General features: G+C 38.9%; 1 protein-coding gene and 1 long non-coding RNA gene across 3 annotated transcripts; one reads left to right on the top strand and one right to left on the bottom strand.

The window, feature by feature from the left end:
• Positions 1 to 7829: 7829 nt before the first annotated feature.
• On the top strand, positions 7830 to 10728 carry LOC133710520 (uncharacterized). Of its 2 annotated transcripts, none has more exons than XR_009846728.1 (7): positions 7830 to 8197; positions 8281 to 8339; positions 8857 to 8994; positions 9661 to 9803; positions 9892 to 9970; positions 10050 to 10152; positions 10390 to 10728. It is a non-coding gene; the product is annotated as an uncharacterized LOC133710520 (long non-coding RNA). The 2 variants fall into 2 exon arrangements; XR_009846729.1 differs by having other exon boundaries at positions 10332 to 10728.
• Positions 10729 to 11861: 1133 nt separating this feature from the next.
• Positions 11862 to 14738, bottom strand: LOC133709861 (putative pentatricopeptide repeat-containing protein At3g15130). Its single transcript, XM_062135791.1, has one exon. The coding sequence runs from the start codon at positions 14451 to 14453 to the stop codon at positions 12711 to 12713; it is 1743 nt and encodes a 580-aa protein (XP_061991775.1). The 5' UTR covers positions 14454 to 14738; the 3' UTR covers positions 11862 to 12710.
• Between the last annotated feature and the right edge of the window lie 9303 nt (positions 14739 to 24041).

Below are 24041 nucleotides of genomic sequence, written 5' to 3'. Positions count from 1 at the left end.
TTAATTCCAATCCATGCTTAATTGCCAACAACTCTGCATGCAACGCTGAAATCACATGGATTTTTATAGAAGCAAACCCAGCTATAAACTCTCCCTTTTCATTTCGAATAACACCACCCACACCACCATAATTTAGAGAAGGAACAAAGGCCCCATCAATGTTCAAGTGCAGCATTCCGGCAAGTGGAGGATGCCACGATGGTCTGCCTTTCATTTTTGCTAAAGAAGGTTGATCAATGGATTTATTAGCTTGTATAAACTCTTTGTACCACCCCAAAGTGTGTGCCACAATTGCAGGAGCAAGTCTAGACAAGTTGTTCCAGAGCTTTTTGTTTCTAATTTTCCATAGGCCCCAAAGAAGTATCATCAGTGTAGCAAAAAGATTGGAGGGCTTGCTCCAGCAACCATTCCTTGAAGCTGAAGGAGGGCGTGACCACAGTTTGAAAAGCAAAAGGAGGGGCATTGAGTATAGCCCTTGCTGTTGGGCATTCACAGAAAACATGTCCAATCGACTCAACCTTAACTCATAAGTGTACCTTTCCTGCTTAAACTTCCCCTTGTTGGGAGCAAATTATGACAAGCATGCCAAATACATCTGGCAACTTTGCCAGGTACATTAGCTTTCCACAGTGTTTTCCAAAGATGACTAAAGGGGTCCCCAATAGATGAGGATGCCAACACATTACCCGACACCATATCCCGAGCAATACAGTATGCAGTTTTAGTAGAGAACATACCTTTCTTATCAGGCTTACAGGTGAGCCGATCTTTATTACGCCGAAAGCTTAAAGGAATACTCATGATAGCAGCCATGCACAATATCTTCTAGAAAAATAGCTTACAACAACCCTAAGTTCTAGGTCTTATTACCATGATTTATAAGGGAAGTTACTGAAGAAAGAGTACAATGAGCAAGTTTATGAATACGATAGCTTGGAATATTGGGAATCCAATCATCATGCCAAATGTTGATGTCCACCCCGGAACCAACTTGCCAAAATAATCTAGCTTGGAGCACCGGACGGGCTTCCATAATGCTCCTCCAAGAAAATGAAGGAGAGTCTCCCATATCCGCTTCTAGAAAAGAACAATCCGGAAAGTATAGAGTCTTGCAATTAATGAGTTTGGTTTCGAAAGCAACCTCCACCCCCGCTTTGCCAACAATGCTAAATTATGTGCATGTAGGTTCTTGAAGCCCATTCCACCTTCACTCTTAGTCAAACACATGCGATCCCAAGATCTCTAATGAATTTTCCGATGATCATCAGTATCACCCCAAAAAACCCGTGCACAGAGTTGATGTAAATCTTCACATAGAGCCTTTGGCAACTTGTAACAATTCATGGCGTAAGATGGAACAACTTGAGCTACAGCTTTGATAAGAATTTCTTTGCCTAAAGCACTTAAGATCTTTGTGCGCCAACTGATTAATTTCTTTGTCAACCTTTCCTTCAAGTAGGCAAAAATAGCAGATTTAGACTTACCAACATGAAGTGGAAGACCAATTAAGATACTCACCGTGATCCTCAACACATTGCACCCCAAAAATGGAAGGCAATAGGACTTATCACCTGGAGGCACATTCTTTCTCTCTTCTAAAGATGCAACTCCTTATGAATAGTAACCATCCTTATGAATAGTGTCGTGACGACTTTGCCGTTATGTGTTTGAAGAGAGATTCTTAGGTGGGGAACCCATACCAACTCATTTCTTCAACCAACCACTCAAAATTCGACACCTCTGCAATTTTTTTGCACGCTGGCATCTGCTTGCAGGACTCCAAAATGGCTCCAAAATCTTAGTCAAATTTTATCTTTCCCTCCTCCTAAATTTTAGCTACTACTATTATGACCGTCAGATTAAAGCGACGACTATAGTTCCTAAACTCTATTGTTCTAGTTTGGGGGAGAGTTCGTCTCCTGGCAAGAACCTAAAGCCTACTATTTTCATTCCAAGAAAAAAGAAATCACTCTTTCTCTTGTGCAAAGTAAGCTAAACCTCATCATCCAGGTATATTCTTCATATGATTTTTCTTTATATTTATTGATTTCTCTTGTTGGGGTTGTTCTTCATTTTTTTTCTTCCCCTTCTTCTACAGCGATTAATCCTTATATGTGAATCACTAGCTAATATTTTTCCTCCCTCGAGGAGATATATATATATATATATATATATATATATATATATATATATATATATATATTTGAATACTTGTGCAATCTTGTTCCGGGTTTGTGAGTGTTTGTATGAATGAGTCTGAGTGACTATGAATAATTGTTATGTTTCTAGGTGCTGGGTTTTTCCCCCCTTTTCTTCACCTCATAATTTAATTGTTTGAGTTCTTAAAATATCATAGTCTGCAATGGGAGCAAGTTCTTGATTAAATCTAATTAATTGTTTATTATGTTGTTGTATTTTGCTGACTAAATATTTGGTTTTTCCTTTTGACAGACTTTAATTGGATTATGAAGAGATGGAGGAGATTGTTGGAGAAGATGGAGAACTAAAGCCGGGTATGCAAGTATATTCTGATGATGAAGCTTATAATCTATACAATAATTATGCTTTGAAAAAAGGATTTAGTATTCGTAAAGGGCATATAAGAAGAGATGCATCAGGTAATGTTCGATTGAGAGAGTTTATGTGTGCGAAAGAGGGGTTTGCAAAAGACCAAGATACATTTGAACAGAAAAGATATAAGAAGTTAGAGACAAGAACCGGTTGCAAGGCTATGATTGTATTTAGGCTCGGCCTTGAGACATTCAAGGCCCGGAGCGAAGAATAAAATTGGGCCCTTTATATAAAAAAAAAAAAAAATTTCATCGGCCTGCTACTGCTTTATTCATTTCTTTGGATTTCCTCCCTCCTCCTGCTACTGTTTTATTTGGGGCCCCTCGTTGCACTCTCTTTCTCTTTAGCTTTTTTCACTCTCTCTCTCTCTCTCTCACACATTGCCATCGACCAATCAAGGGTGAGCATGGCATATTTAGTCAACCGACGCTTTTTACAAAAAGAGAAAGAGACAAGCTTTTTGCATCTCTCAGACAACAATTTTTTTTTGCTCCATGGGCTCTGGGCTATCGCCTTGCCTGCCCTGGGCCAGGGCCGGGCCTGATTGTATTTACTATCGCAGATGGAATATGGACAATTTCTCATATCAATTCAGAGCATAACCATGACCTTGCTAGGCCTGAAGAAAGACAATTTCTAAAATCAGGCCGAAAAGTATTGGAGGCTCATGGAAATGTCATGCTTTCTATGTTAGGTGCTAGTATAACGCCAACAAAATCATTCTTCTACCTAGCAAATGAAATGGGCGGTCCTGAGAATGTTGGGTTCACTAAAAAAGATGTTCATAATTTTTTACAGAGGAAGAAAAATGAAATGCTTGAAGCAGGGGATGGACAGAGTTTGCTCAATTACTTTAAGCGCAAACAAGGTGAGGATCCTAACTTTTTCTACTCAATGCAATTAGACCAATATAGTCGAATGACAAATTTCTTTTGGAGAGATAATAGATCAAAATTTGATTATGATTGTTTTGGTGATGTTATTTGCTTTGATACCACATTCCGTACAAACAAGTATAATTTGATTTGTGCTCCTATAGTGGGAGTCAATCATCATTGGAGAAATGTGATGTTTGGATGTGCCTTTTTATTGGATGAGACTACCGAGTCATTTGTTTGGTTGTTTGAGTCATTTTTGGAATCGATGGGAAATAAAGCACCAAAAACTATTTTTACAGATGAAGATAAAGCAATGGCAAAAGCAATTGAGCAAGTTTTTCTAGGTACACAACATTGGTTATGCACTTGGCATATTTCTAAGAATGCTGGAAAGAGAATTGGTAGTTACCTTGCAAATCCTGAGTTCAAGAAACAATTCAACAAGTGTTTGCATGGCTGTAGTACTGAAACTGAATTTCAAGCTTCATGGGATGATATGATCAGTAGATATAATCTTGGTGGTAATACATGGCTTGAGAAGTTGTATTCGCTTCGGGAGAAATGGTGTCCATTTTTTAGTTTGGACACCTTTTCAGCAAAAATTAGATCAACTCAAAGGAGTGAAAGTACTAACAATGTGTTCCATCAAATCTCTACACACACAATGGAGCTCATCAAATTTGTGCATCACTATGAGAAAAAAATTGAAGAGATGCGTTTGGCGGAGTTGGAAGATGACTATCGATGCAAAAATGGTACACCTTGTCCCCAAGTGTGGAGTAGAATGTTAAGGAGAGCAGCTAAGGTATATACCATTAAAATGTTTCAGCTATTTGAAACAGAGTTTGTTGGCTGTATGGGAGTTAGACTAAAAGAAGCTTTTAAGAGGAATGAAGTACATTCATATGAAGCAATTGAAGATGGTAAACAAAGTGTACACAAGATTCAGTATAACTACTCTATATCCTTCGACATTTCTTGTTCTTGCAAGTCTTTTGAATCACTTGGAATCTTGTGTCGTCATGTTTTGAAGGTGTTTGATATCAATAATGTCACTGTTTTACCCACTCAATATATATTGAAGATGGACTAGAGAAGCAAAGAAAGGGATTGTGGATTGTGGTAAGCAATAACATTTCTGGAGGTACAAGTGAGAATATAAAGTCTGCTAGATTGTTGCGCCTTAGTGAGCTGATGCTTGAAGGAAATAGTGTTTATGACATAGCTTCATTGAGTTGTTCAGGGACTAAGATTGTGAAGGAGCTGTTAGTAGAGGCAATGAAGCGTCTTGAGAAAGACAAGGAAACTTAGGACATGTTGGAAAATTTGAACAAAGTTGGTAATCAGTCCAATCTTGTTTGACATTCCAGTAAACTCAGGTCATGTTTTAGATCCACCATGTGCCAAGACTAAAGGAATGACAAATGAAAGAATCAAAGACATAAGGGAGAAAAAACAACAGAAGAATAAGAAAACAAAATGTACACTTACATATCTAATACTTACATTTTAGAAACTTTAAATTTTGTTGCTGTTGTGTGTCTGATATAATTGGATTATGGACCATAGTGCAAGCCAAGACAATCAAGAAAACGTGATTGATTCTTCTTTTATACCAAGAGCTCCACTTCATGTGCCAGCATTTAATCCTCACTTTGGTGTACCTCACACCCCATTTCATAATCAGGTATGCATTTTAGACTTTACATGTTAGAGTTTTATGATATATAAATAAGCACTGTAACATTTTATCTTTTCTTTTAGGGTAATTTAAGTTGGACTTTTGGGAATCCCAATTTCTGTTTCAATTATGGTGTTATGCCTTCCTCAAATCAGGTATTGTTCAACATTTAATTATATATTTATACAATCTTGGTAGGTATGTGTTTTCATATTATATTCTTCAAGTTGATGTCATGAAACATTGATTACATTATAACTTTGAAGCTAATTTGTTCCCTATTTTGTACAGAACTCCTGCAACTCTGCAAGTACTAATAGAAGAGTATTGTGAAAGGAAGAAGTATACTTGAGGTTTTGGAGGTGGGTTTTGTTGGAATATAAATCATTTTAAGGTTTGGCAGGTGGCTTTAATTGGGATTCAATCTGGGCATTTCAACTCCTTGTTCGGTTTCAATGGGATGTTGCTTGGTTTGATGGTTGAATACTTGAATTGGAATTGTATGTCTCTTTAAGGTTTCCTTGCTTAGTCGTAGTGATTTTCCCTTGTCAATAAAAAGTGCTTGCCTTTTGAGTTCAGTAAGCTAAAAAAAAAAAAAATTGATTTCAACTTCATATGTTATTCAACTTGATGAGGCTGTAATTGTTTCTTATGTTGTAAATTTTTTGTTTCAGAGAGTTCAATTGGCTTGTAAAGGAATTGAGGAAACTATTGGAGATGATGAAGACATGTTTGGAACTGATTTTGATTGAACCTTTTTCCCCATCTGCTTCATGTAATTTAATCTCTGTGAGATATGGTTTGGAGAAGATGAAATTAATTTTGTTGATTCTGGTATGGGTATACTGTAGTAGAAAACCATTTTTGAAACCTAGTTTATGAGACATGTAGCATCCAACATTTCATCTTGTAAAGGTTCTCTTACCAAACATGTGCTGCAAGAGTTTGTGTTGTTAGGTTCCATGTAATTTCCCAGATTCTTTTTAGTTAAATGAGTCATTAACTCAAGATTGCTGTATGTATATTATTACACTCAATCAATGAATATCTTTCTTATTCCTCTCCCGAATCTTTATTCTTTGCCACAAACAACATCAACAATAGAAATCAATCAAAGAGAAAATGGAAGGTGAATTTGGCAACCAGAACAAGAAGCCAAGCCAAGCTTGACATGATCAGATTCTGATCATTGTAACTCAATGATATCTGAAAGGAACATTCTATTAAAAGTAAATGGAAGAGAATGAAAAAAGGTGCCAAATGAAGCTTATGATTTCTTTTCAATGAAACAACTAAATTTATCACAATATAGAATCACTTTGTGCTAAACTTCACCACAATGAATCATAGTAAACTATTGGTGAGTGATAACATTTACACAAAAATCCTAATGTACTCATAGTGAAACAGAGAATCTAGGTAGAAAAAGCAAAGCGGAAAAGGAGATGACACAACCAAAAAAAATGTGTGCCATTCAGAGAGTTGAACTTGAATATGAATGGTGGTTTGGAAAGGACTTGTAGCTTGTACAGATGGTGGTGAAGTCAAGGCACGTATTCACTCTCAATTGACGGTTGTGTTCGAGTAACCAATGCTCAATGTGCTTTTGTATCCCCAACTGTTGTCATATGCAGAGCTTCTTCTAAATCTGCAGCTTTCTCCATCTCTTCCAAATGCTTCCTTTCCTTGTATTTATGTACCCAGAGTAGCATGAACGCCAATAGTGGTAGTCCACCGAGTACAGACCCAACAATTATCCACGTTTTAGAATTACTCTTCTTCTTTCCCTGCATCAAGTTCACACCAGCACAGAAAATCAGGACAAACCAAGAACAAAATTGAAAATTTTGGCATGGCTTCCATAGAACACTACTTTCTATTTGCCTTTATCCCAAGGACACTACTATGATCAAAACTACTTGATTACAAGAACCACTCATTCTATCAAGCACCAAATCATTCACAATCACAAAGATTGAATCACTTACGTCATGGTCATATCAGTTTATACACAACATCTTATACCAAATCGAAAAGGGAAACTTCATTAATCACAATTGACATAAAAAGCGGAGAAATATGAAAATGAAATAGTGAAAAGACTAACCCTGAATCAAATTGCCAAGCGGCATTTATTGAGAGGAGTCTTGCACTGATCAACTTGAGCAAGCAATTCTGGGTATCTGAACCAAACAAGAAATTAGGCCTGGGGTCTTTAAGAAACAAAGCTGCCCAGTACACACTTGCGACCCCAACAATCTCTGCAGGAACACTCTGCAGCCTATTCTCATCCACCAAAACTCTCACCATCTCCGCCATCATCGCCTTTGCCACCTGCTTCTTCCCCGAGTCATAAGGCCCCCAATTCCTCGCCATGCGCTCTACCTTACCGATGAGAATGAAGTAAAGAGTCGAGAAAGGTTGATTTTGGTGAATTTGGAAATGGAAGGGAAGACGATGAATTGGGTGGGAGAAAAGAGACTGTGTTTGCTCTTCCCAGATTAAACAACCTAGAAATTCTAATTCAGGTAAAATTTTGGGCGGGATGATTGATTTTAATTTTCAATTTTGGAGCCTTTTTCATCAGATGCCAGCGTGGAAAAAATTACAAAGGTGTCGAATTTTGAGTGATTGGTTGAAGAAATGAGTTGGTATTGGTTCCCCACCTAAGAATCTCTGTGTTTGAAAGAATTGCACAGCCCACCTGTACTATTTATGTGGCGCCGTGTTTTCTTCTTCCGCGTGTCTTCTTCTCTTTTCTCCACCGAACGACCGCTGGGGGGAGAGACATCACATCAGAAAGTGCTGCAAACACCACTCAAATCATCACCTTCTGTAAGCAAAAAAGAAGAAGTTCAAGATAGAGAGAAGAGTGATAGTAGAAGAAGCAAATCAAATGGGCAATCGGTGCAGCGTAGTTTGCTAAGGACACCATCATTGCCACCGAGTTTAGGGACGGCAGACCTCTGCTCTATTTGCCCAAAAGACTGAAATTCATCACTGAGAGAAAGAGAGAAGAAAGAAGAACAAGTATAAAGGACCTTCAAATTCTTCGCAGTTTGATAAGGTTGGTAGTTCAATTCATTTGTTTCCCATAATTGGAAGAGCTGGAGTCATCTGATTGGTTATATATGAAATTGAAATTGACAGGGGCAGAAGGTAAATAGCTCAGAGAAAAGGAAGAGTGGGACTGGAAGCAATCAAAATCGGTATATATATATATTTTTTTTCCAGAATCGCAATTCTCCCAATTTTTTTTCCTTTTGAGTTTTTGGGTTTCCTGTGTTTGCATGGTTTTTGGGATCATTGATTGTATGATCTTAATGTATGAGCATTGGGAGAGATGATACCAATGCTTTTTCTGCACTTGATGGATATTGACTACTTTGAATGTTGATGGATATTAATTCGGTGTTATGGGTTTCTGTTTTGTAATAACACACACTTGATGGATATTTACTAATTTGAATGTTAGCTTCTGTTCTCGGATGCATAGTATATTTTTATTAACTTCATTTAGGTACTCTTTGGCATGCGATCCAGATCAAGTATGCTTTGTTCTGTCAATCTATAGCATTCAATATGATTCAGTAAGAGTTGGTAGCTTTCCTAATATATTTCATGTTTTTGTTTTTGGTTTTGGGGTGGCTTTCATGTGCATAACATGTTGAAACATAACAAATTAACCATCTAACTTCGTTTACATCCCAAATATATCTACTGCAGGGCTCTAATATCCAGATTTGCAACACATAACAGTCGGTGGTACCAAGCATGTCCACACTGTTTTTGTCAACTAAAACAAAAGAAGAACAACGATCTGCTAATCTGTATGGAACACAATATGCAAGTGCCTCTTCCATGGTAACAACTTCATCCTAACTTCATCTTTTCCATTCATAATGTGGGGGCTTTAGACCATTGGTGCAGTGCTCAATTTTCTTGGACGTGGATTGCTTTGGCTTATAGTCTCACAAAAGATTGCTGCTTTGCCTTTGTGGGTAGTGAGTAGTTCAATCAAGTTTGAATCCTGATCATGAAGTCTGATTTTGGGTTGTTTCTGTGTATCACTTCCCTTTTTTTGGGTACCAATAGTTAGCCTTTTTTGTTTCATTCTGATATGTTTTGTCTAATAACCTTGATTACTGAGTTTAATTCATTACTGCATTTTATACTTATGTAGCTAACTATTAAATATTTTGATTCGGATAAGTTTACAAATTTATTGGATATTTCTTCTTACCTCCTCAGTTAACCAAAAGGTTGATTAGCTTTTGGTTGGCGTGGAGGAGCAGTGCATCTCCCTTGCATGTCCACTACCCTTTGAATTGTATTGCTCTCTGCTTTATGTAGCGGTTGCAACATTCTTGAATTGGAACTGTTCTGTATGGTGACATGCTAATGAGGCTGTGCTGTTGTGTAATTATGCTTGAGCTTCATATCAGAATCTAATATCTATAGTATCAATGCTTCGTTGCTTTTATTGTATTCTTATGAAGTGTTTGATTTTGTGGTTATGATGAATCACAGGGAGGAGTTCGGCAAGACCTTCAAACTGGAGTTTCCTGATGCGGACACATGTTAAGAGATCAAAACTTCCTTCAGATGGAGCTGACTTTGTGATGGAAGATGTCCCATTATTGACAAATCTTCTGCAATATCATGATGCTAAGGTACTTCTATTTTTCTGAGTTTCAAAGTTAATAGCCATCACGAGTAGTATTTGTTTTATTGAGGATGTGCGCTTTGTGATCGCTGTAGGTTTTGGAGCATGCTTCTGTATGTCGGACCCAAATTGCTGAATCATTTGCATCATCGCCTGACAATCTTGACGAACTATGTAACTTTTAATTATATTTTTTTCTCAGCAATCTATTTATATCCGTAACTTCTGAATTTCTCATTTTCTGCCTCTGCAGGTACCTGACTGATGAGGCTGCTGCACTTTTGCTTTACTCTTTATTGCAAGGAAATGCTGACTTTCTATAGTATGTCTTGGTGCGAACTTATTTGGATACACTGGTATGTAACTGCAGCTGATCACTGTCATTGGAAAAAAAGAAAAGAAAAAAAGAAACGGACCAGTATTTTGTGGCAAAAGTTGTGTTAAGATACATACTGTTTTTCATGCATTTAATGTCTTTGGAAATAGGTCATAGCCTTGAGTTGGTGATTTAACAATATCTTGGTACATTCTTTAGGTACTAAAATGAAATCAACACTTGATACTGACCTCTATTTATATGATGAAATGGACAGTCGATGCCCATCCTGGAAGCGTTATATGATGCTCCAAAAAGGACATCTAATCAATTCTACATGTTGCTGATCATACTTCTCATACTTAGTCAGGATTCATCTTTTAATGCAAGCATTCACAAATTGGTAAGGATTGCCTCCTGTAGCCAACAACTATTTAATTATATAATCAGAAACAGACTATGCTCTAAATCTGGCATGAATCTAATTTTGCTTATTATGGAAGTTAAAGTAACTCTTTTCTGTGGCTCATTATACTTGATACTGTTCCTGGTAATCTAATTTGTAAAAGGTTCTTAGAAACATAGTAGACCCAGTTTTCCATTTTCTTTATCACAACTCCATTCTTATTCATGTTATGTCCTACATTAGCAAGTTAGTGATCCACATATCAAGATACCTGATCATGTCTTTGCCAAAACTGGATGAATGTTAAAACAACAATGACAGATGTCAGTAATCATGTGAGATGCAACCAAATGCAAAGAATTTAAGATGACTTTCAAGAATTAAATGTCCTCATAGCATGTTATGTCGGATAATAATATGCTCCGAGTCTTTTAGAAAGTATTGTCAACCATCAGTGAGCTTGGACGAATGAAACTAAAATATATTTTGCAGATGCTAGACACCTAGTGGTTGTTCAGTAGCCTTTATAGAACATTTTGCATCCAATGAAAAATAAAATAAAAAACTGCAAAATTCTAGGCATCCACACCAAGATCAACTGGGAAGAGAGACACAAGACTTTATAAGCACCCTATGCAACGCTGGAAACATTCCATACTCTCACACCAATCTCTCGTGTGTGGGTGACAACAGCCAAACAAGTCTACAACTTTAATGTGGGTGATTTGGAGAACATGTTGCCACACAGCCTAGCACGTGAATTACCTGCTCCGATGCAATGTAAAAAAGAGGCATCTAACCTAAACCCATTGTAAATGAGTGAAGAAACCCAAGAAACTTGTCAACTCTTATGCAAGGCTTCATTTTCTTAATGTGGGATACACTCCAAGCTTTCACAAAATATCAGATCATTATCCTAAGATTTTCAACCCTGAAGTTCATGACTCTAGCTATCCAACTTCAGATACTTCACTATATCTTACAGTAAAACTAGAGGTGTTTCTGAAATTTCTTGTGTAATGCCGTAGAAAGTGATGGTATCCAGCAGAGTTGGTTGGAGACTCACGGCTTAGACTGTAATTTCGTCACTGCAAATAGGAGTCTTTTGTTGATCATTAAGTAGTAATATTGATTTCTAGTCGAGTATAAAAGGACTTACTTTAGTTCATTTAATCAAGGTTATGTCCACCATCCTAAATCTTAATAGTGATGAAGTTTAGCTGGCTTGCTGGGCACTTAGTCTAGCCTTTGGGTTAACACCTTAGACCATACATCAAGCTCGTTTGACTATGTTATGATCCCTAGTTCCTAATGGTCATTCATAACTCCAGTAAACAAGAAAGCGAACAAGCTCAGATTGGATTTCACAAAGTAATAGCATTCAACTTGATGCACTTGATAAATTACAGAAGTCAATGTAAAAGTTTTTTGGGCACCATAGTTCTAGTACTCACTGCAGACAGCAAACATAAGGGAAGCAGTAGCACAATAGCCATGGAATTTGCATTGTACAATGGATGAAACTCTCCTGACAAAACAATGCTACACAAAGAAAGAAAGACTGAAGAGCTACCTGATGAATTCGAGAACATCAGATTCGAAGCGGATTTAATCCCCTTTTTGCAATGAATTTCCTCAGGAACTCTCACCACTACCATAGCAATGAAAATGTCCCTCTTACTAGCCTTGTTTAGAACCACCAACTTTCCATTAGTCCCATCATATCCTTTGGAAAACTTCCAACCTGAAATCACTGCTCAAATCAAAACCTTGCCCAGCAGCCTCCAAAGCCATCACCTCGATAGGCTTCTTGGTAGCCTCGTCCATCCTCATCCATCCCTCTGCTTCAACTTGTCCCTAAACCAATCACAAGAGACTGTGCCAATCCAATTGCTCAAGGCAGCAGAAATATCCTCTCTTGAGTCTAGAAGAAGTGGGCAAGCTTTGAAAAGGGTCATCTGTGTGCTTGAATAGAAGAGCTCTCTAAGACTATTTTAATCAAAAAGTTTATCTGCGCATCAGCAATCAATCACCTTTTGAAAAGATCAACAAACTATTCTCTGATTGTACAGCTTCTATTATTAATACTAGAAAACTGGATCATGATACTTTCTTGACCAAAACTGACTGAAATTCCATCCTCGAAAGCTACTCTTATTCAAGTGTTAGCTAAAGGCAATCTTTCTTCTACTTCAATGTTCAATCCAACTGGATCCAGGCAATTTCTTTACATCCCTAGAGTCCATTAGTTTCCTCAGCACCCCGACGCTGTCCCAATTGCTCAAACCAGCAAACATGTTTGATAGCAATATATATGTTGACGGCTCTGTTCTGTTTATCTCTAATGCATGCTCTGCTGCACGCTTTCCTGTTTCTGTATCCCCAAGTAGCTGACAAGCACCAAGCAAAGTCTGCCAAACCAAAACACCTGGTCTTAAAGGCATGTTCTTGATCAATTCCTCAGCTTCCTTTATACGTCCAGCTCGGCCTAGAAGATCAACCATGCATGCATAATGGTCTTCTCCTGGCGTGATGCCATAGTTTTGAGTCATGGAGGCAAAGTACTTCCATCCCTCATCAATAAACCCTCCTTGGCTACATGCATAAAGCACACAAATAAAGGTGATGTAATTTGGCTCAATGCCTTCCTGCAGCCTCATCTTATCAAAAATCTCAAGAGCTTTTCTAGCCTTCCCATTTTGTGCGCACCCCATTATCATTGTGGTCCATGAGACTACAGAACTATACTTCATCGACTCAAAAACACTCCGTGCACCATCCATGCATCCACATTTTGCATACATGTCCAGCAGAGCATTATCTACGCAGACGTCCACATCAGTACAAGTTTCAAGTTTAATTCTCAAACCATGGAATTTCTTCCCTTCCTCCAACGAAGCCAGATTGGCACACGCATTCAGGGCAGTTGCAAGTGTGAACTTGTTTGGCTGTATCCCAACTTTCTTCATTTGAGCAATAACCTCGAGTGCTTTGCTTGGTTCCCCACATTGCAGGCAGCCAGCAGCCATTTCAGTCCATGAACACACATCTTTGAAAGGCATCTCATGAAAAGCTTTGAAACCATCCAGCAACTGATGATTTTTAATATACATATCAGCCAGGGAATTCCCCACGCAAATCTCCGCCCCATGGCCATACCTCACAAGCTGTGCATGAACCTGCACACCCATTTTAAGATCAGTGACAGCAGCCAACCCAGTGAGCACACTCGAAAATGTGTAGCTATCGGGCAACACTCCCTCGCGATTCATTCTCCACCAGAATGCAGCTACTTCTGAACAATCATACTCCAAGTAGCCAGCCATGATAGCATTCCAAGACACTATATCTTTATTGGGGCAGTTCTCAAACACTTGCAGAGCCTCTGTTAGTTCACCATGTCTTACTAAAACAGTCAACAACGCATTAGTGAGGAACACATTCCACTCGAACCCGAGACGAACAATGAATGCGTAAACCTGGTAAGCTTGAGTCAGATTCCCACACAAGGAGCATGCCTGGAGGGAGCTGACCAATGTGAACTCATTGGGCATGGTGGTGCCATCCCTGTGCATACGACCAAACAAAGACAGGGCTTCATTGGGGCAGCCGTGTTGCACAAACCCTTTAATGAGCACAGACCAAGACACAACATTTCTCTCAGGCATTTCGTCGAACAGTTGGAGGGCATTGTTGAGATGGCCACATTTGACATACATGTTGAGTAGATGATTTTGAAGGAACGGCGAAAAGGGCAGAGACCCTTTGAAGAGTTTTGCATGAATTGCTCTGCCATTGGGTAAGTTGGAGGATTGGGCACATGTACGTAACAGATCAGAGCAAGTGTGTTCTAATGTGGCCAAGTTGTGTGTGGATTTTGATAGAACAAGCCTATATGTGGTTTCAAGAACAGCACGAGGACTTGAGCGTATCATCTATCGAAAGCACATTTGATACAAAAAGACAAGAAACTAAACTACAAAGCCCCTAGGGAAGCTAGAGTTTGATGGACCCTAGGACACATTGAGAAGAGAAATGCTTTCAAAGGATGCAACATTAGCTTTGAACGTCCTTACTAAGGACTCCTTAGTCTTTTTAACTCTCTAGGAATCCTCCTAAAAGGCCATCGATATAATTGATAAGGATTTTTTTAGTCACCTTCAACATGAACTTTGGTTACATAAATGGTGATTGCTTAAGTTGATGCATCTCAGAGTGCAATTGCTTCGGTTACTAATGTTAATCGAATCCATACTGCAAACTACCTTGATCATCTCTAATTATGACAAGGGCTTATGTGGGAATTGTTGATTAGTGAGACGACAACTTTTCACATGAGTATCTATCACTACATGGGCGAAGTCAAAACTACCATTAGACATTGTTAAAATTAGGTTCCCTTTCTAACTAATATATGTGATCAAGACGACATTATGATCAGAATACTAGATAAATATGCATATGGTTAATTTATAGGGTGTGTGTGTTTTTTTTTTTTTTAATATTAGTTACCTGTTAACTAATTTATCAATTTTCATATGGATCCGTATTATATGTCTCTGATCATTTTAGCTTATGTTCAAAATCTACAAAACGAAAGTGTTGATCTAGCTTAATATGATAAAAAGACTTTTGACATGAGCAAATTGATAATTTTTTTTAGATGTTTAAGGAAAACGTAAATTAACAAAGAGAATGAGAGAGAGTAATATTGCAGAGAGAATGGAGATTCAAGTGTATTATTCATCTCACAAAGGAGTGTATTTATAGGAATACAAAGCTAGTGTGAAAGCTCCAAGAGAAACTCAATTTGGTAACATTCTTCTCTTGGTTGATTGAGGGCTGCAGCTCCACATGGTGGCTGTAATGATCATATTTGCCATGCTTGTTGCCTCTTGGCATAAAGCATGTCATACAAGTCCTCATACACTCAAGTACCTATGTTTATACACTCAAATACCTATTACATGATATAGACATTTATACTATGACTCATGTATACTACAACATGACTCATATATACTACAACACTCCCCCTTGGATATTTTATGTCAATAGTATTGTCTAGGCCGTGCGCTTCTAAGTTCCTCGTTAAAAACCTTGCCAAGTAGTAAAACCTTGTGGGAAAAAACAACCTTGGTCGAAGGAGAAAAAGAGCACAACGCGCTTTGAATGTGGAGTATGTTTCTGGATACTCCCCCTGATTTAGACTCCTCCTTGTGTCTCCCAAACGTGGTGCTTCTCTTGTTGCCTCATTAAAAACTTTGCCGAGTGACAAAAACCCTGTGGGACAAAAATAACCTCGGTCGAAATGGAAAAAGAGCACAACACACTCTTCACGTTTTGAGACCATATATATAGACATCTCTCCCTTGTGCCGCTCAAACTTGGCGGTGACGCTTCATCCGTTGCCTCGTTAAAACCTTACTCGAGTGTAAAACTCTGTGGGACAAAAAACAAGCTCGAGGAGGAAAAAGAGTACAACACGTCCTTCACTCTTCGAGATCAAACATGTAGACATCATAACTCCCCCTGATATCGATATCTCCCCCTGATTGCTTCAACCATGGGAGTTCGGATAACCTTTCCAATCCGATACTTTTCACATGTTTCTGGAATGTGGATTTATGTAACGACTTTTAGTGAATAAGTCCGCTACATTATCCTCTGATTGGATTTGATTCTTTTCAATCTTTGAGGAGAGTCTGTTATTGCTGATTATGCTTGGTGTTGTCGCTTTTGATGTAGCCTTGCTTCATTTGTTCAAAAATAAGCAGCATTATCCTAATTGCTTGTATGCTCATCTGTGGTAGATTTAAAACCACAACTATTCGAACATGCGTAACTATGGATCCAATCCATATACATTCACGAACCGCTTTGTGAAGAGCAATAATCTCTGCATCATTCGAAGTATAGCGACTAAGGTCTATTCTGTAGACCTCTAAGATATCGCGGTCTTACCCATGGTGAACACTTAACCAGTTTTTGGGAAGACCTTGTATGGGTTATGAGATACCCAACATCAGCAAAACCTTCCAAAACACTTATGTTGTTTTGGGGTGGGGATAGAAAACGAAGGCCAGCGTTGGCGGCGTTTCTTGTTGTAGGGATAGAATAAGCCCATATCAATCATACATCTCAAGTATCGAAATATATCTTTTTACACCAATTCAATGGTGTTGCGTTGGAGCAGAGCTATACTTTTAGCTAACAAGTTCATGGTAAAATGAGATGTCCAGTCTTGTGTATTTGAATTAAGTATAATAATGCGCTTATTATACTTAAAGTAAGACACTACTGCCTCTAGTACATCTTCGTCATCATCCTTTGTACGAAGAGGATCCTTTTCAGGATTAAGACTATGGACGATCATGGAGGTGCTTGAAGGCTTGACCCTGTCAAAATACCTAAGCTTTTATTAGCACGATGCTCAAGTTTCAAACCGAGGCATAATCGTGTTCTCCCAAAAATCCTTCATCTCAAACTCGGATTTCAAGTGTTCAGCGGTTTCCCTTAGCTCTTTAAGGGCTTCTAATGAAGATCATGTCCAACATGAACCGCGATAGAATCCGAAACTTGTTTATGAAAACGCGAGGGCATATCCCTTCCCAATCAAGTAGTCACTTTAGTGAGCGTTTCAAACTTTATTGCAAACGCTCTCCGTGGTCTAGAGCTACTTGACTTGGGTAATAAAGTTCATCATGAACTTTCATATATATTCTGTATTTAGATCCCCATAGAGATACGTAGTGACCACATTTAAAAGCTGCATGTTCAGTTATTCGGGAACTACCAAACTGACAGGGTAGTGGAGTGCAATGACATCCATTACGAGAGAATATGTCTCATCGTAGTCAATTCCAGGGCGTTTTTGTGAGAAGCCTTGCTCCATAAGGCGAGATTGTCATCTTTTTTTCTCAACACGCTTTCTAACGAAGACCTATTAATCAATAGGTTTTATGTAAGGAGGTGTTGGCATCACTTGGCTCAAAGACCTTCCTCTTCATTTAGAGAATCCATCTTAACTTGGATCGCATCTTTCCTGTTTAGGCCAAATTTCTCTATGTTGGTATTCATGCTTCAACAGAGTGTGGTTCGATATCATCGTACTCAACAAACTCATGCGCAATAAAATGCGCAACTACATCATCAATTATGATGGAGTTTCTATCCCACGTCTCATGTACACTAGTGTAATTTTCATAGAGCTCTATATTCTCAGGAATAGGTTCTGACGTTTGAGGCGTCCCCCAACGATAACCATAATCCAGAAGATACTCATGAGACGGATGTTGAGTGTGATCCAAGGATTGGTTTGTGCCAAAGTATCCTTCGAATCCACTGGCCTCCCATGCATCTTAGCTGGAGCCATGGCCTGTAACGCCAGAGTGCCACTCTCTATGGCGTTGGCGCCTTGCCTACCTCTGTGTAGGGTGGCGCTACGTCCTCTTGTAGGGACGTCATTCCTTGCAGGCATATTTGCAGCAAATGTGTGTGATCTTGTCACTTTAATAGGGATCGAGATGAGACATAGTGGGGACAAACCACGACAATTCGTGTCGTTCCTGCTGAACATTCATGTTCTTATCTCCCCCTAACGACGGGGAGACTGTCTCATTAAAGTGATATTTTAAGGAGATCGCCTTGCAAGGGCATTAAGTGGCGGACGATTGTTGGAGTCTCAAATCCAACTGAGTTGCTCACTCGTTTTGAAGGACCTATCATAGTGCGATGTGGCGGCGCAATTGGCACATAAATGACTCACTCGAATGTGCGTAAGTACAAAATACTTGTACCCAGCCACTAGCTGTAACGCAGAGATACATTGAGTGGCGGTAGGTCGGAGATGATTTAGCATAGTTGTATGCGATATTGCATCACCCCAAGCGGTTTATAAGGAGATTTGGTGCGCATCACCAATGTCCAAACTATCATCGTAGTTATTTCCGCGAGACCATTTGGGTGTGTATATGGGAATGTGATGTCCAACATCTCCCATTGCAATAACCATCGAAACTCTTCGATGTAAACTCTCTAGCATAGTCAAACCCGATTGACTGAATAGGATGATCCGGGGAGTAAGCCCGTTGTCATATGATATGTGCTAGGAGTATAGCATAAGTAGCTTTTACAGATGGACAATGGCACAACACGTGACTAGCGTGTTTGCGTGTCAACCAACAACATGAGATATTTAAACGTCCGCAAGTTGGTTGAATGGGTCCATATATATCAATTTGCAAGAATGGTATTTAGTGTCATTTGCATAGGATGGTCTCGATCCTACCTTTGCTAAAAAGCAAGCTTTGCAAAATGAATGATATCCGTGTGTTTTAATATATGGATCATCATATCATGACCTGGATGTTCCAACCGGTCGTGCCAAAGCTTATATGTGTCAGAATCCCATAAGTCATCTCTTTATGACATGGTTTGATTTAATGACTTGAATAGTGGCTGCATACAACCCACTAGAGCGACACATAAGTTCCTCTAATACTCGTTTATGTCCGTAGTCATTAGAGGTGATGCAAAGGAACTCTTGTCCATTCTCACCATGTGTTTTCACATGAAAACCATTGGCTCTTTATATCTTTCAAATAATAAAGTTCGGATTTTAAGACATGTCCATGACATTGAATAATAATGCGACACTTTATTAATAGTCAATGATTACATCAAAGTTTTCCAAATTCTATTCCAAAATCAAACTTTAGACAAATTGTAGTCACTCAATCCGTATGGTAACTCCAATAAAATATGACCAGGTAAGTAGAGAGATGTTGGTGGAGCGAGGCTCGCTTAAATACCCCGATCTCAATTACTTTCCTAGACATCATATTTCATTGGGTGCGCCACTGAGAAAGAGTTAATACAATTGTCTTTTATTGACTAAGGCACATTTGCCCTTTTTTTGGAAAATAGAAAAGACTATTCTAATCAAAGTCTGCGGCATCCTCGTGCTCTTTATTTGCAGCTTGGAAGTCTTCAGTGGTGAGAGTGATATCTTCACCATCTTTATCTTCAGCAAGATCGATTTCTTGCTCTCTCAATTGCCTATACTCCTTGTAGCTTGCAGCTAGTTGGGTACTTGCATGGCATTGCTTGAACCAGTGCTCAATTGATCCACATCGATGACACATGTCATTGTGGTTAGCTCCCTTTATTTGAGGTGCAATATAATTCGCCTCACGAACGCTCTTGGTTCCTATGGGCCTTGAATTATAATTCTTTACGAGGATGTTGTCGTGCTTTTCAGCTACCGACAAAACATTTATGAGCTCATTAAACCTCGTAAGTCGTCCAGCATTGAAGTCAGTGCGATATTGCTTTGACAGTATAAGTGTTGCGACATGGAAGGTGGAGAGAGTCTTCTCAATTAGCTCTTCTTCTGTGAGAGGTTTTCCACATAACCTCAACATGGCTTTGAGGCGAAGAGCTTCTGAATTGTATTCAGAAACAAACTTGAAGTCGGAGAAGCGTATATCATTCCACTGAATCTTCAAGTCAGGGAGGAGGGTATCTTGGATATTGCCAAAGCGCTCTTCTAGCGCTACCCATAGCTCTCTTGCATTCTTGATCGACATATACTTCAACCTGAGTGCTTTGTCCATATGACGTCGCATCAAGATAATTGCTTGAGCATGCTTTATGGGTGTTCGATAGAACACAAGGCCCTGGTGAGGCGCCTGGATTATGGGCAATATCTCCCTCGAAGTGAGATAGTTCTCAACATCGGTTACCCAGCTATAGTAACCTGAGCCTGTTGAGTCAAGCATAGGAAAATCGAGTCTAGGTTCATTCGACATCCTGAGAATAAGAAAAGAAGATATATTAGTTTCGGAGCTAAACTTCCACGAAAACTAAAATAATAAGATTTCCGAGCTATGCTACCAAGAAATCAACTTCCAAGAATATTTAGATTAGACCGAGACAATGATGTTTATATGGTCATAAATCGATGCTTACGGACGCTCTTAGTCCGAAGTCTTATGAACACTCTTAGTTCATTGATTACGAACGCTCATAGTTCGTATAGCGTGAATCCCCACGATTCAATGCTTACGGACGCTCTTAGTCTGAAGTCTTATGAACACTCTTAGTTCATTGATTACGAACGCTCTTAGTTCGTATAGCGTGAATCCCCACGATTCAATGCTTACGGACGCTCTTAGTCCAAAGTCTTATGAACACTCTTAGTTCATTGATTACTAACGCTCTTAGTTCGTATAACGTGAATCCCCATGATTCAATGCTTACGGACGCTTTTAGTCCGAAGTCTTATGAACACTCTTAGTTCATTGATTACAAACGCTCTTAGTTCGTATAGCGTGAATCCCCACGATTCCGCTTTCTGATTATAAGTTCCCGAGAAAAACAAGAGAGGAAAAAGAAATTAAAACTCAAAAGCAGGAACTTTTAGTAAGAAATACCTCGAAATAGTGTTGTCGAAAAATCACCGAAAAATGTCCAAAAAGTTGTTGGAAAAGTGTCCCGAAAGTCGCCGGAAAAGTGTCCCGAAAGTAGCCGGAAAAGTTGTCAGAAAGTCGCCGGAAAAGTTGTCGGAAAGTCGCCGGAAAAGTTGTCGGAAAGTCGCTGGAAAAGTGTCCCGAAAAGTCGCCGGAAAAGTGTCCCGAAAGTCGCCGGAAAGTGTCTGAAAGTCGCCGGAAAAGTTGTCCGAAAAGTCGCCGGAAAAGTGTCCCGAAAAGTCGCCGGAAAAGTGCTCGGCAGATGGCTCGGCAGCTGCTCGGCAGATGGCTCGGCAGCTGCTCGGCAGATGGCTCGGCAGCTGCTGCGCAGCGTCTCGGCAGGTGTCGGCAGGTCCTGCGCAATTGCTCGGCAGGTCTCGGCAGGGCTTCGACAGCGGTTCGGCAGCGGTCCGATTTTTCCGGCCGCCGGTTCATGCAGTTTCCGGCCGGTTCTGGTGGTTCTGAGACCGGTTCTGGACTCCTTGGATCAAGGGCTTTGATATGTGGTAGGGTTTGGGGGTTTTTTGTAGGTTTGGAAAAATGACTTTGTTGGATTTGAACTTGCTCTACTCTTTGTCGATTTTTGATTCTAATTCTAGAGCAACATCGTGCTGATAACGTGTTTAAGGAAAACGTAAATTAACAAAGAGAATGAGAGAGAGTAATATTGGAGAGAGAATGGAGATTCAAGTGTATTATTCATCTCACAAAGGAGTGTATTTATAGGAATACAAAGTTAGTGTGAAAGCTCCAAGAGAAACTCAATTTGGTAACATTCTTCTCTTGGTTGATTGAGGGCTGCAGCTCCACATGGTGGCTGTAATGATCATATTTGCCATGCTTGTTGCCCCTTGGCATAAAACATGTCATACAAGTCCTCATACACTCAAGTACCTATGTTTATACACTCAAATACCTATTACATGATATAGACATTTATACTATGACTCATGTATACTACAACATGACTCATATATACTACAACAATAAAGATTTTAGATTGTTTTTTCTTTCAAAAGATCGAGTAACTTGTTTTGTTTGTGAGAAAATTGAAGCATGTAATGAGCAGATTTGACAGTCTTTTACACTTCCAATTGTAATTGTAGTTGAATTAGATGAGGATCTAATCTAATGTTATTTTCCATATATTTGGTTTGTTGTACTTTTTTTTTTTTTCTCTGACCAAGACTGTCGCATAATTTTCTAATTATCAAATGGTAAATCAAGTGTATTTGGAAAAGCAGTTTCCTTTTTTTACCTGTTTGTGTGTATCCAAAGTGACCTGATGCTAAAACTAGCTACTTGCCCTCGTCAAAAACCTCGACTGCTAATTCCTCTGTTTCAATTACTCTGTTGTCGAAGTCATGAAGCATCAAATTTCCGGCCATTACTAATTCTTCTAGTCTTCTTTCCAACAGTTGCTCATCTCAGCGTTTGATTTACTAATTCATGCATACCAAGTCTTCTTTGAAGAACAGGAATAACCTTGGATCAACTTCATCGTGGGTAAACATCTCTACATTTATCTTCATTGACACGTGCAGCTCACGTGTGTGAACCCAAACAAGACGAGCATGGGAATCTCGGAGCATGGAAGACGTCTCCTTCTCAAATATATATACATACCAAAACCACAGTTCCAAGTTCCAACAGTTCCTCTCCCCCATTTCTTCTTCATGCATCATCCTAAAACTGTAAACAAAAACACCATTTCCAAATAGACTTTCAGGTCAAGAAACTCCATTTCTTGTTACTCCGATCAAATAGACTTTCTTACCCAGAATCAGTCAGGATTACAACACCTCCAGATCTCAGCTCACTGGTTATCTGTCTGTTAAGGTAAGAAATTAGCAACCAACTTCAGTAATGCTAGCTACAATTTTACCAAATCCTTGCTGTTGTATCTGTTGATCATCCTAAAACGACTTTGCATGTTGAGTGACAGACCCAATTTTACACCTTTGTTGGATCATACATACTCTGAGTTTTCGGTACCATATTTTCTTGCAGACAAGCAGAGTAGTCCCACCAGTCCCACCAGAGCTCTCTAGAATTATTGTTAACTCTACCAAATCCTTATTGTTGTATCTTTTGATCATCCAAACTGTCTCTGCATGTTGAGAAAAAGACCCAATTTTACACCTTGGTCACCTCTTTATTGGATGATCGATACTCTTGAGTTTTTAGCTAGTACCATGAATTTTCTTGCAGACAAAAGCATAGTCCTACCAATTCTATATTTACCAGTGTTCCCAATCTCTCCACATGCCGTATATATTTTCTACCAAACTAAATAATCTCCAATTAATAATGCATTAATGATATAGCTGAAAACTGGTTATTAACTATAATAGACAACATTGAATTGAGAAAAGCTTAAACTTTACCAACAGAAGAAGGAAATTTTCAAACTTATCTAGGCTCTACATATCAGAAATGACGGTTGGTGCCTTTTTTTTTTTTTATGAAATGACGGTTGGTGCCTTGGTGTCTATATTCTATAACCAAATTAACTATTGTCATCCTTTTCCTCCTTGGTTGTACAAGGACCAACCCGACGTATTTGATTAGAATTTAGAACATGTGTACTTGAAGTACGAGTAAAAAAAAAATCCGAGAGAAAATCAATGAGGGAGCGGAATAATAAATTCGTGCGTTTGTTAATCATAAAATGAGAAGGTGAGTAATTGATACTGTAAATGTGGAATCTATAAGGTGATGATGCCTACATGCATGTACTCTTTTCTTGCATTTGTCTGGTAAATTGCATGCTAGCCATTTATTCACCTCATAACTTAGTACACTCCCATCTTTATGCCATGTATTTCTCTCTGATCCCAGATTTATTTCTTGTATATTTCTTCTGTAATTAGGAAATGACTTATCCCAAACAACCTGCCCACAACTCAACTGGGGAAAAGACTCCAAAGAGGCTTCTCGTAACCAAAAGTAATTCTCCCACTCCAACTAGGAAGCGGATCAGCCCCAAGGTACTATTCTTTATATATTTGTTTATTTATTTACAAAATAGTATTAGAATGAAATACAGCC

This window comes from Rosa rugosa, chromosome 5 (genome assembly GCF_958449725.1).
Source record: "Rosa rugosa chromosome 5, drRosRugo1.1, whole genome shotgun sequence".
In the NCBI taxonomy this organism is placed as follows: Eukaryota; Viridiplantae; Streptophyta; class Magnoliopsida; order Rosales; family Rosaceae; genus Rosa; species Rosa rugosa.
Note: the sequence above shows the minus strand (reverse complement) of the source record. Positions and strands in the feature narration are given on the sequence as shown.

Bases quoted from the DNA above. Each gene is read 5' to 3' on its own strand.
- LOC133709861 (XM_062135791.1), bottom strand. From the start codon at position 14,453: ATGATACGCTCAAGTCCTCGTGCTGTTCTTGAAACCACATATAGGCTT.